General features: G+C 41.9%; 2 protein-coding genes across 2 annotated transcripts in view; both read left to right on the top strand.

The window, feature by feature from the left end:
* Positions 1-13,064, top strand: part of LOC111965006 (DNA-directed RNA polymerase III subunit RPC7-like) — a 737,315-nt gene that overhangs the window by 165,606 nt on the left and 558,645 nt on the right. The window lies entirely within an intron of this gene.
* On the top strand, positions 8,430-12,665 carry LOC111965021 (zinc transporter ZIP1). Its single transcript, XM_023988961.2, has 4 exons — positions 8,430-8,552; positions 8,995-9,286; positions 10,892-11,022; positions 11,393-12,665. Exons 2-4 carry the CDS (start codon positions 9,097-9,099, stop codon positions 12,086-12,088), a joined length of 1,017 nt encoding a protein of 338 aa, XP_023844729.1. The 5' UTR covers positions 8,430-8,552; positions 8,995-9,096; the 3' UTR covers positions 12,089-12,665.

The raw sequence follows: 13,064 nt of genomic DNA, 5'->3' as shown, positions 1-13,064 counted from the left end.
GAAGACATCAAAATTATGAAATAACAAATACGGAATCATGTAGTAAACAAAAAAGTGTTAAACAAATCAAAATATATTTTAGAATGTATATTCTTCAAAGTAGCCACCCTTTGCCTTGATGACAGCTTTGCACACTCTTGGCATTCTCTCAACCAGCTTCACCTGTAATTATTTTCCAACAGTCTTGAAGGAGTTCCCACAAATGCTGAGCAATTGTTGGCTGCTTTTCCTTCACTCTGCGGTCCAACTCATCACAAACCATCTCAATTGGGCTGAGGTCGGGTGATTGTGGAGGCCAGGTCATCTGATGCAGCACTCAATCACTCTCCTTCTTGGTCAAATGGCCCTTACACAGCCTGGAAGTGTGTTGGGTCATTGTCCTGTTGAAAAACAAATGATAGTGCCACTAAGCGCAAACCAGATGGGATGGCGTATCGCTGCAGAATGCTGTGGTAGCCATGCTGGTTAAGTGTGCCTTGAATTCTAAATAAATCACTGACAGTGTCCCCAGCAAACCACTATCACACCTCCTCCTCCATGTATCACGGTGGGAAGCACACATGGGGAGATCATCTGTTCACCTACTATGCGTCTCACAAAGACACGGCGGTTGGAACCAAAAATCTCACATTTGGACTCATCAGACCAAAGGACAGATTTCCACCAGTCTAATGTACCTTGCTCGTGTTTCTTGGCCCAAGCAAGTCTCTTCCTATTATTGGTGTCCTTTAGTAGTGGTTTCTTTGCAGCAATTGGACCATGAAGGCCTGATTCACGCAGTCTCCTCTGAACAGTTGATGTTGAGATGTGTCTGTTACTTGAACTCTGTGAAGCATTTATTTTTTGGGCTGCAATTTCTGAGGCTGGTAACTCTGATGAACTTATCCTCTGCAGCATTGGTAACTCTGGGTCTTCCTTTCCTGTGGCGGTCCTCATGAGAGCCTGTTTCGTCATAGCTTGATGGTTTTTGCAACTGCAATTGAAGAACCTTTAAAAGTTCTTGACATTTTCCAATTGACTGACCTTCATGTCTTAAAGTAATGATGGACTGTTGTTTCTCTTTGCTTATTTGAGCTGTTTTTGCCATAATATGGACTTGATCAATTACCAAATAGGGCTATCTTCTGTATACCACACCTACCTTGTCACAACACAACTGATTGGCTCAAATACATAAAGAAGGAAAGAAATTCCACAAATTAACTTTTAACATGGCACACCTGTTAATTGAAATGCATTCCAGGTGACTACCTCATGAATCTGGTTGAGAGAATGCCAAGAGTGTGCAAAGCTGTCAGTGAGGCATCAAGGTGGCTACATTGAAGAGTCAACATTCTTAAATATATTTTGATTTGTTTAACACTTTTTTTATTGCTACATGATTCCATATGTGTTATTTCATAGTTTTGAGGTCTTCTATTTTTCTACAATGTAGAAAATAGTAAAAATAAAGAAAATCCCCAGAATGAATAGGTGTGTCCAAACTTTTGACTGGTACTGTATGTGCATCCCAGTATCCATCCTGGGCTAAAGCAGTTTTGTCAGAACCCTTCCAGTGTCATGTTCTTCAAGAATTATTGGAAGGAGCTTTTGCTGGAGACCTTTATCAATATCTGGAGCTGGAGGAAACACAATTTGTATTTATTTTACCTTTATTTAACCATGTAGGCTAGTTGAGAACAAGTTCTAATTTACAACTGAAACCTGGCAAAGATAAAGCAAAGCAGTGCGACACAAACAACACAGAGTTACACATGGGATAAACAAACGTACAGTCAATAACACAAACTAAAAATCTATATGAAGTGTGTGCAAATGTAGTAAGATTAGGGAGGTAAGGCAATAAATAGACCAAAGTGGCGAAATAATTACAATTTAGCAATTAAACACTGGAGTGATAGATGTGCAGAAGATTAATGTGCAAGTAGAGATACTGGGGTGCAAAGGAGCAAAAAATAAGTAGCAATATGTGGATGAGGTAGTTGGGTGGGCTATTTACAGATGGGCTGTGTACAGGTGCAATGATCGGTAAGCTGCTCTGACAGCTGATGCTTAAAGATAGTGAGGGAGATAAGAGTCTCCAGCTTCAGTGATTTTTTCAATTCGTTCCAGTCATTGGCAGCAGAGAACTGGAAGGAAAGGTGGCCAAAGGAGGAGGTGGCTTTGGGGATGACCAGTGAAATATACCTGCTGGAGCGCGTTCTACGGGTGGGTGCTGCTATGGTGACCAGTGAGCTAAGACAAGGCGGGGCTTTACCTAGCAAAGACTTATAGATGACCTGGAGCCAGTGGGTTTGGTGACAAATATGAAGCGAGGGCCAGCCAACGAGAGCATACAGGTCGCAGTGGTGGGTAGTATATGGGGCTTTGGTGACAAAACGGATGGCACTGTGATAGCAAATTGGATGTAGTCTAAGTAGAGTGTTGGAGGCTATTTAGTAAATTACATCGCCGAAGTCAAGGATCGGTAGGATAGTTAGTTTTACGAGGGTATGTGTGGCAGCATGAGTGAAGGACGCATTGTTGCGAAATAGGAAGCCGATTCTAGATTTCATTTTGGATTGGAGATGCTTAATGTGAGTCTGGAAGGAGAGTTTACAGTCTAGCCAGACACCTAGGTATTTGTAGTTGTCCACATTTTCTAAGTCAGAACCGTCCAGAGTAGTAGTGATGCTAGACGGGCAGGCTTGTGCGGGCAGCGATTGGTTGAAAAGCATGCATTTAGTTTTACTTGCATTTAAGAGCAGTTGGAAGCCACGGAAGGAGAGTTGTATGGCATTGAAGCTCGTCTGGAGGTTAGTTAACACAGTGTCCAAAGAAGGGCTAGAAGTATACAGAATGGTGTCATCTGCGTAGAGGTGGATCAGAGAATCACCAGCAGCAAGAACGACATCATTGATGTATACAGAGAAAAGAGTCTGCCCAAGAATTGAACCCTGTGGCACCCCCATAGAGACTGCCAGAGGTCCGGACAACAGGCCCTCCGATTTGACACACTGAACTCTATCTGAGAAGTAGTTGGTGAACCAGGCGAGGCAGTCATTTGAGAAACCAAGGCTGTTGAGTCTGCCAATAAGAATGAAGTGATTGACAGAGTCGAAAGCCTTGGCCAGGTCGATGAAGACGGCTGCACAGTATTGTCTTTTATCGATGGCGGTTATGATATCATTTAGGACCTTGAGCGTGGCTGAGGTGCACCCGTGACCAGCTCTGAAACCAGATTGCATAGCGGAGAAGGTACGGTGGGATTCGAAATGGTCGGTGATCTGTTTGTTAACTTGGCTTTCGAAGACTTTAGAAAAGGCAGGGTAGGATAGATATAGGTCTATAACAGTTTGGGTCTAGAGTGTCTCCCCCTTTGAAGAGGGGGATGACCGCGGCAGCTTTCCAATCTTTAATGATCTCAGATGATACAAAAGAGAGTTTGAACAGGCTAGTAATAGGGGTTGCAACAATTGCGGCGGATAATTTTAGAAAGAGGGTCCAGATTGTCTAGCCCGGCTGATTTGTAGGGGTCCAGATTTTGCAGCTCTTTCAGACCATCAGCTTTCTGGATTTTGGTGAAGGAGAAATGGGGAGGCTTGGGCAAGTTGCTGTGGGGGGTGCAGAGCTGTTGACCGGGGTAGGGGTAGCCAGGTGGAAAGCATGGCCAGCCGTAGAAAAATGCTTATTGAAATTCTTGATTATCGTAGATTTATCAGTGGTGACAGTGTTTCCTAGCCTCAGAGCAGTGGGCAGCTGAGAGGAGGTGCTCTTATTCTCCATAGACTTTACAGTGTCCCAGAACTTTTTGGAGTTTGCACTACAGGGTGCAAAGTTCTGTTTGAAAAAGCTAGCCTTTGCTTTCTTATCTGCCTGTGTATATTGGTTCCTAACTTCCCTGAAAAGTTGCAAATCGCGGGGGCTATTCGATGCTAATGCAGTACGCCACAGGGTGTTTTTGTGCTGGTCAAGGGCAGACAAGTCTGGAGTGAACCAAGGGCTATATCTGTTCTTAGTTCAATTTTTTTTGAATGGAGCATGCTTATTTAAGATGGTGAGGAAAGCACTTTTAAAGAATTACCAGGAATCCTCTACTGATGGAATGAGGTCAATATCCTTCCAGGATACCCAGGCCAGGTCGATTAGAAAGGCCTGCTCCCTGGAGTGTTTTAGGGAGCGTTTGACAGTGATGAGGGGTGGTCGTCTGACCGCGGACCCATTACGGACACAGGCAATGAGGCAGTGATCGCTGAGATCCTAGTTTAAGACAGCAGAGGTGTATTTAGAGGGCAGGTTGGTCAGGATGATATCTATGAGGGTGCCCGTGTTTACGGATTTAGGGTTGTACCTGGTAGGTTCCTTGATAATTTGTGTGAGATTGAGGGCATCTAGCTTAGATTGTAGGATGGCCGGGGTGTTAAGCATATCCCAGTTTAGGTCACCTAACAGTATGAACTCTGAAGATAAATGGGGGGCAATTAATTCACGTATGGTGTCCAGGGCACAGCTGGGGACTGAGGGGGGTCTATAACAAGCGGCAACAGTGAGAGACTTATTTCTGGAAAGGTGAATTTATAAAAGTAGAAGCTCGAACTGTTTGGGCATAGACCTGGATAGCATGACATAACACTGCAGTCGATTGAAACTCCACCCCCTTTGGCAGTTCTATCTTGGTGGAAAATGTTGTAGTTGAATAAAACAAACTTCGGGAGGAGGCTTCTGATGTTAACATGCATGAAACCAAGGCTTTTACAGTTACAGAAGTCAACAAATGAAAGCGCCTGGGGAATAGGAGTGGAACTGGGGGCTACAGGGCCTGGGTTAACCACTACATCACCAGAGGAACAGAGGAGTAGGATGAGGGTACGGTTAAATGCTATAAGAACTAGTCGTCTAGTGCGTTGGGGACAGAGAATAAAAGGAGCAGATTTCTGGGCGTGTTAGAATAGATTCAGAGCATAATGTACAGACAATGGTATGGTAGGATGTGAGTACAGTGGAGGTAAACCTAGGCGTTGAGTGGCGATGAGAGAGGTTTCGCCTCTGGAGGCACCAATTAAGCCAGGTGAGGTCTCCACATGTGTGTGGGGTTGGACAAAAGAGCTATCTAAGGCATTTTGAGCGGGACTGAGGGCTCTACAGTGAAATAAAACAATAAGAACTAGCCAGAACAGCCGAGTGATCATAGGGGCAAAAGAGAAGCAATAGGTGAGCCAGGGTGCCGTTCTGTAGTCACTTACTACGCTAGGGGAGGAGGGGACACAGCGTTCAGAAAAGCTAGCGGGCCGGGGCTTGTAGATGGTTCTTCGGCAACATCGTAACAGAATAGCCTGTGAGACCACATCGGGCGATTACGTCGGCAGTCCAGTCGTGATGGATCTGCGGGTCTCCATGTCGACAATAAAGGGTCCAAGCCAATTGGCAAAGGAGGTATTGTAGCCCTAATTAGCTGCTATATGGGCCTAGCTCGAGGCTAGCTGAAGGCTAGATGGTGCTTGCATCGGGACAGAGGCGTTAGCTAACAGTAGCCACTCGTTTGCAGCTAGCTAGCTGCGATGATCCGGTGTAATGATCCAGAGCGGCAGGAATCCGGTGTTGTGGTAGAGAGAGGCAGTCCGATATGTTATGGGTTGATATCGCGCTGTGCAGACTGGCAGGTGTTGTCCGAGCTAAGGCTGGTTGGTGACCGAGAAAAAGGTGAAGACCGCTAGCCGCGGCTAACAAGAACTAGTAGCTAGTTAGCTGGCTAGCTCCTGATGGAAGTTCCAGTTATAAGGAATAAAAATAGCAGAGCCGTACCACATTGAGTGAGGCGGGTTGCAAGAAAGTATATTTAGTTCGTAGATAGAAAGTGAGATTAAGATATATACGAAAAAGACCGGCTATTTACACAGGATAAGATACGGGATAAGACAAAGACAAATGTCCTACTGCTACGCCATCTTGGATCCGCTGTGTCGGATTGTGTCGTTGAGCATTCATGTACATATAATAACACCGTAAATTCAAAAGCCGTATCTACATACTGAATTCCAAACCAGGCCTTTAGCCAAAATGTCAGACAATGTGTTTAATATATTCATGTCCTTTATACTGTATTTCATGGTTTATTCATATTATGGCAAATATAAATTGGATAGGATCTCCTGTATACTATGGCAAAATAGGACAGTTATATATGACTCATGGAACTCTGTTTTTCTCTTTTTTTATACAAGGCAAGGTTTGTCTCTTTATGATCTCACTTCATAAGAACTGGGTTGTGGCATCAGCAATTTCTGCCTCAATAAATACATTAAAAACATTGTGTTGGTGATCTTTTGAAAAACACAGATGGGCCTAAATTCTAAACAATATACTATGCAATCAAGATATTTTTATTCTATACAGGAAGTAATAACATACATTACCCACTGAGAAAAATTACTTTGAAAATAGTTTTCCATACGTTGACATCACGTGCCTTTCATGTGCTGAATGAAAGGTTTGAAGACGTCTTATACAGACATAAAAAATACGTCTGTAATGGATGTCAAAAAGACAATTTACAGACGTGAAACATATGTATTTTTCTGTCATTGATTCTATGGACAAATTTCAACTGCACATACATTCTCAATGAAGTATGCATTCTATCACAATAATATAGGAAAGACTGCAACTGAAGACTGCAACAGAATATTTATTATTGCTCCCATCTGTCACATGCACTTAATGTTAGATTTTGGTGCCGTATTCTTTCAATTTTTTAATAATGGATTTAATGGTGCTCTGTGGGATGTTCAAAGTTTCGGATATTTTTTATAACCCAACCCTGATCTGTACTTCACAACTTTGTTCCTGACCTGTTTGTACATATGCACGCACCACTTTTCCGTTGTAATTTTTTTGAAACAAGTTATTTTTTTCGTTTCACTTCACCAATTTGGATTATTTTGTGTATGTCCATTACATGAAATCCAAATTTAAATCAATTTAAATTACAGGATGTAATGCAACAAAATAGGAAAACGCCAAGGGGATGAATACTTTTGCAAGGCACTGTAAACACCTTTTTCTCACACTTCGAGCGTTAACGACTCTGATCTGCCGAGGAGAGCCCCAAGGAGTTAATTAAGTCTCCACAGAGGACATATGTAAGTCATTCAAACGTGTTAACCCTCGCAAGGCTGCCGGCCCAGACGGCATCCCGAGCCGCAACCTCAGAGCTGATGTGTTTTCGGACATTTTCATCTCTCTCTAGCTTAGGCCGTTATCCCCTCCTGCTTTAAGATCTTCACTATCATCCCAACCCGTAGCACTCACGCTTTGAGGCTAGTCAAAGACCACATCACCTCCTCCGTCCCTGACACACTCGACCCTGCATCACTGCCTGGTATGGCTACTCCACCGTCGCTGACCGCAAGGCTCTACCGAGGGTGGTACGCTCAGCCAGTATGTTTAACAAGTTTAAACATCCCATTGGAGTACGGCAGTTTAGTACAGAAGAGCACAGTACGGTATGGCCCGGTACAGGAGTTTTATTCAATAGAGTACAGGTAGAGTACATTAGAGTAAAGTAGGGTACAATACAGAGCACTATAAAAAATTAATTTAAAAAAGACATCAACGTCTGTAAATGCTTGGTTGGTAAGTGTAGGCCTATACTTGTTCACTATAGTACTTCCCACAAATCTAAAAGCAGGATCAGTGGAATTTGGGGATAGTAGGAGATTCCAGCATTTTTCTTAGGCTACTCGTCATGTTTCATTGTCATGGCTGTCATCCCATTTCTGACACCAGTGTAGCAAACAACAAACTCGGTTCTTGGCGTGAAAGGCAAACACCCTATCGGACCAATCATAGAAGTATATATGTAGCCAAATCAACGCCAGCCTGGACCAGACCTAATCTAAACAGATCATAGCCGTCTGTTGACGTTGAAATCAAGGCCAGTCCGGACCGCAGCAAAAAAATATATATAAATACCACTGGTCCAGACAGGACCAGAAAAAACGACGTCCAAATGACATTGCCTGACGGTAAATGTTTTGCTAGTATGTAGCCTACTAGGTTAGGGAATGCAGCAGAGGTGTGGTACTGGAACGCATGCCATTGTCATATTTCGCACATTTACTGGACTGATACAAAGTCTAGAGATGGCACATGATGTCCCCTCAATTCTTCATCTGTTGCAATTGTGTGCGATTTAATAAGTGATACAATGTACAGAATTTCTTGTATCAAAAGTCCACGAATGAATAGACCGCGATAGTTCGAAGTTGCTCCGAAACAACTGATAAATTATCTGTTTATCGGACCCCCAATCTTGAGATGAACTATCGACAGCTAAAACGCAGATCTGACTTGAGATCAGATTTCACTGAGCGTTGATGAATCCGGGATATGCCCCTCCCTCGAGGTCGTCCCAGCCTCATTCTGATCAGTTGAATCATCACTTCCCGTACAGAGTGCAGTTTTTTGGCATAGCAGTAATGTAATTTTGCTGCCTTTTTTCCACTTGTTATTAAGTCTGTGCCAATACAAGCTGCTCACCAAGGCTGTCCTTTTATGAGAGAATACGACAGAAGGTAGTACATTATTTATTGCTTGCTATTTGTAATGTGAGAGATGCCATAGGCAGAAAGCTATACGTTTAGTCAAATTGTTGAAAACTTTTTATGGACTAGCGATAGTTTTTAACTTTCTAAACAGCTGTACATGATATTATAACAGTCCCGGTAAAGCAATTTAATGTTATCTATCTGATGTTAGATCAGTCACATACTTTCTATGCCCCCCCTTTCCTTCACAAACTGTACGTTTCTATCCTTTCACATACTGTATCTGGGAATTCATGTTATTTGTTTGCCAAGATCCCAGAGCAGATGCTACAATGTGACATTGTCACAGAAGTCTCTCACCCTAAACCATGGGCACTATGAAAATGTATGCAATAAATGTCAAACTGCATTTATTTGTATTGACTTGATTTGAATGTAGGTAAATGTTCCTCAAACTTCTCTGATGCAGGTGGTCTACCCCTCCCCATTCGACTGTAAGCCAATGGAGGGCGTCTGAGAGCTACTCTTTGCTGTTTCACTCAGGCGTGAAAGAGAAGCAGGGAGTGCAGAGATGGCTCTCAGAAAAGGATCTTCTGTTGCCCTCTCCGGGTGGCCATCTGAAGTGCAGATGAACCCAGCTTATGTCCCTGGCCTGGAGGTAAAGCTGGGAGCACTGGTTGTTCTTTTCTCCATCACACTGGTCTGTGGCTTCGCCCCTTTGTGCTTAGTCAGGGGGGCAGGGAGGTGCAATGTAGACCCAGGTAAGTGGTACTTTAGATCAGAATGAATTTTGAGAATGTGATTTAAAGGTAAACCCATTTGCATTAATTAAAAATTTGATAGTACTCCTTTTGAATTTAATAGAACCTAACCTTCCTTACATTTCTTTCCCATTGTAGAAGTGCTCAGAAAGTTACTTTTTGGACCTGAATGGCAAAATAGTCAAGAGATAAAATACTCGGTTGACCTATTTTGCATACACACCATACCATGAGACATCCATCTCTTCATCACTGGAAAAGATAAACAGTTGAGATTTACATATTTAAAAGCTTATGAACATGTTTTTTAAACTTTTTTTTTTCTTAAATGTCAATTACACACAATGTTGACTTGGATGGGAATATCAATTGTTTTATATTATACTGTAAATCCTCCATAGGAAACCTATTGAAATATAGATCATAGAATAGACATGACCATTTTAAATTGACATTCGACAATGGGTGGACCAGCGGAAATCTTTGTTAGTAATTAGAAGTAAAAATGTCATTTAAATTAAAATGTCAATGGTGTAACAGCTAAATTACTGAGGTCTGAAGGGATAGGTACATTCTATGAAATATATTTCTATGATTGAAATGACACCCACCCTGTATTCAAGAGCATGTTGCGTCTCAACCGATGGCAGGCACAACACAAAAACCTCAGATGTAAAAATAGGGTCTAAGCTACAACATACAGTACCAGTCAAGTTTGGACACACCTACTCATTCCAGGGTTTTTCTTTAGTTTTAAAATGTTCTACATTGTAGAATAATAATGAAGACATCAAAACGATGAAATAACACATGGAATCATGTAGTAACCAAAAAATTGTTAAACAGATCAAAATATATTTTATATGTATGTGAACATGAAGATTATTTTTTAGATAATTGATGTTAAGGTAAAATAATATTTATTAAAAACATTTTTCAGTAAATTATTAAGTAGTTTGATAACCCTGTTTGTAAGCTTTTAAATGGCATCAAACTCAACCATTTATTTTTTCCAGTGATGAAGACATGGAATGTCTTATTGTATGGTGGGGTATGCAAAATGGGTCAATTTTTAGCACTTATCTCCTGAATGTTTTGGGATCGAGGTCCAAAAAGTCACTTTCTGACCACTTCTTCCATGGGAAAACATGTAGGAAAGTTTTGTTTAAATCAAAAGGGATGCTGTCAAAAAGTGATTGAATTCAAACGGATTTATCCGAAAGGAAGTCCTGGGTGTAAACTTACTTGTTGACTCCTATGTGTTCCTTCCTTTTACAAACCCTACATGAAACAGAAAGACCCCCAAATCCATGTAAAGACAGTAGCATGTAAGTGGGTTCAACTTCCATGCACATCCGATAACTTTGCACAGGGCTGAATAATAAAGTGCAGATAAATTACTAAAAGGAAGACATACCTACTCACTTTTGTGTAATCTGTTCCCGGATGTTGTCAGATGTAGTCTGTCAAATCTGTATATTTTTTCCATGGAGACCAGATGAAGACAAACAGGTTAAAACATTGACATTGTTGTAGAGCCATTCAATAAACTTGCATGACTGGCTGATACATTTGTGGCTGAGTTGGGTCTATTGTATTCCACAGAAACGCGTCACAAGGTAGTGAGCTTGGTGAGCTGCTTCGCTGGAGGAGTGTTCTTTGCTACTTGCCTTCTGGACCTGGTGCCTGACTACCTATCTGGGATCAATGAAGCATTTAGTAGCCTGGGCATCACAGTAAGAATTTGGGGAAGTCCCCATTAGCGGTGTCTTTTTTTGGTTTCTGCCCTTCTGTTAGTCATTTCACATCTGATTAGTATTTAGGAAGTACAGCGTTATCTTGGCCTGCCCTGTATTACTTGATGTCAGAATTACATTTTTAATCTTTGTCAAATTTGAATGCTGAGAAAAATACAGATGAATGACTTAGAGAGAGTCATTGTAGTCATCAATTTCTGTTCGCAGACACCTTTTTTTAATAGATTTTTTTAAATGTTACATTTGTCAGCTTAATTTGACTGATTAGGCTATCTTTGCGGTTGTTAGTTCTTCCAAGTACGTTATAAACTGTGTGTTATCCTCTTATCTGTCTATCTACCCCTTCCAGCTTCAGTTCCCTCTACCTGAGTTTATCATAGCCATGGGCTTCTTCTTGGTCCTGGTGCTGGAGCAAATAGTCTTGGCCCTCAAAGACCGATCGGCGGGCCACTCTGAAGAAAGACGCGCACTATTGGTGGACTCCAGCGTCCAATCACATGACAGARWTGGCCRGAGAYACTCCCACCACTCCCATGGTAGGGAGGAAYTAGGGGGAGAGGATGCCYACTTYCATGTGGACTTTAACTCYACCTCGKCCATCCGGGCCTTCATTCTAGTATTTTCCTTATCTCTGCACTCAGTGTTCGAGGGCCTGGCTGTGGGGTTACAGGAGGACAGTCAAGAGGTGCTGGAGATCTGTGTTGCTCTACTCCTCCACAAGAGCATCATCTCTTTCAGTCTAGCCCTAAAGCTGGCCCAGGGCAAGCTGCGGCGGGCAGCCGTGGTAGGTTGCCTCCTGCTCTTTGCCCTCATGTCCCCAATGGGCATTGGGCTGGGCATTGCCCTCACCGAGACCAAGTCATCCCCCCAGCACCAGCTGGCCAGGTCCACCTTAGAAGGCCTGGCGTCTGGCACCTTTATGTATATCACCTTCATGGAGATCCTGCCCCATGAGCTAAGCTCCCCGCAGAACCGCATCCCCAAGGTGGCCATGATTCTCACTGGGTTCGCAGTGGTCACTGGGATGCTGTTCATCAAAATGTAAATATTCTGTAGATCAATCCTTTGGGTCTGATTCGATCAAAAACTGACAACCCTTCTGGGAGTTAAGACAAAAACAAATTTCCTCTTGCGCCGTGAGAATGCAATTTGGACTGATAAGCATTAAACAATGTTTACAGCATGAGACCAAAAGATACTCAAGCGTGTTATTAATTCAAACAAGTTTTCTTAAGGTGCAGGGAGAATGCTGGTTTGCCTTACACTGGAAACTTGATTCTTTTAGTTTTAATATGTAGATGAATGTTATTCATTCAGATTTAAAAAAGGATATATGCTAATCCTGCCATGCTTTGAAATTAACATCATATAACATTTTCTATTTTAGATATGAAAATTTGAATGTATCTATATTTTTTATATTAACAATAACATACTTCACAAATGGCTTTCTGTATACCGTGATGTGGTCAAAATGACCTGATTTTAAAAAAGGTAATATGAGCATTATATAACTCCTGGTTTGATATTATAGCATACCTAATGTTTTGCTGGCTGTGAAATCTAACTAGCTGTGTCCTGAATTGTACACACATTTGTTTGTTCAGTAGTATGACTGCCTAGCCCCTAAAAAAAACATAAGAGCATATACAGCTGGCTACTACTTTAAATGCTTAAAAAGATACATGGAGTGGTTGCTCTTTGTCAGAGCCTTACATTGAGATCTAAATATAGGCCCTTATTTCACTGCCATGTGGTGAGAGCTTTGAATTCGTCCTCTATTCTCTTGTAAAACTTGAGTTTGAATAATTGAAATGGCTGCTCTTGTTTTTATGTTCACTTTTATATCAGCACTTGTTTATCTGTACCTGGTTTACTGATTAAAAGTAATCTGAAATAATTGAACATGTTTTCTATTTATTTTTCACCTGGAGAGCGATAGGATTAGTGATGAGTATGATAGTGATCAGACAACCAGTCTGGCAGTGTATTTTACTACTGAATAATCAGGTTAATATGCA

Source organism: Salvelinus sp. IW2-2015, linkage group LG6.1 (genome assembly GCF_002910315.2).
Source record: "Salvelinus sp. IW2-2015 linkage group LG6.1, ASM291031v2, whole genome shotgun sequence".
Lineage (NCBI taxonomy): Eukaryota > Metazoa > Chordata > Actinopteri > Salmoniformes > Salmonidae > Salvelinus > Salvelinus sp. IW2-2015.
The sequence above is the reverse complement of the archived record's forward strand: the minus strand, read 5'-3'. Positions and strand labels throughout refer to the sequence as shown.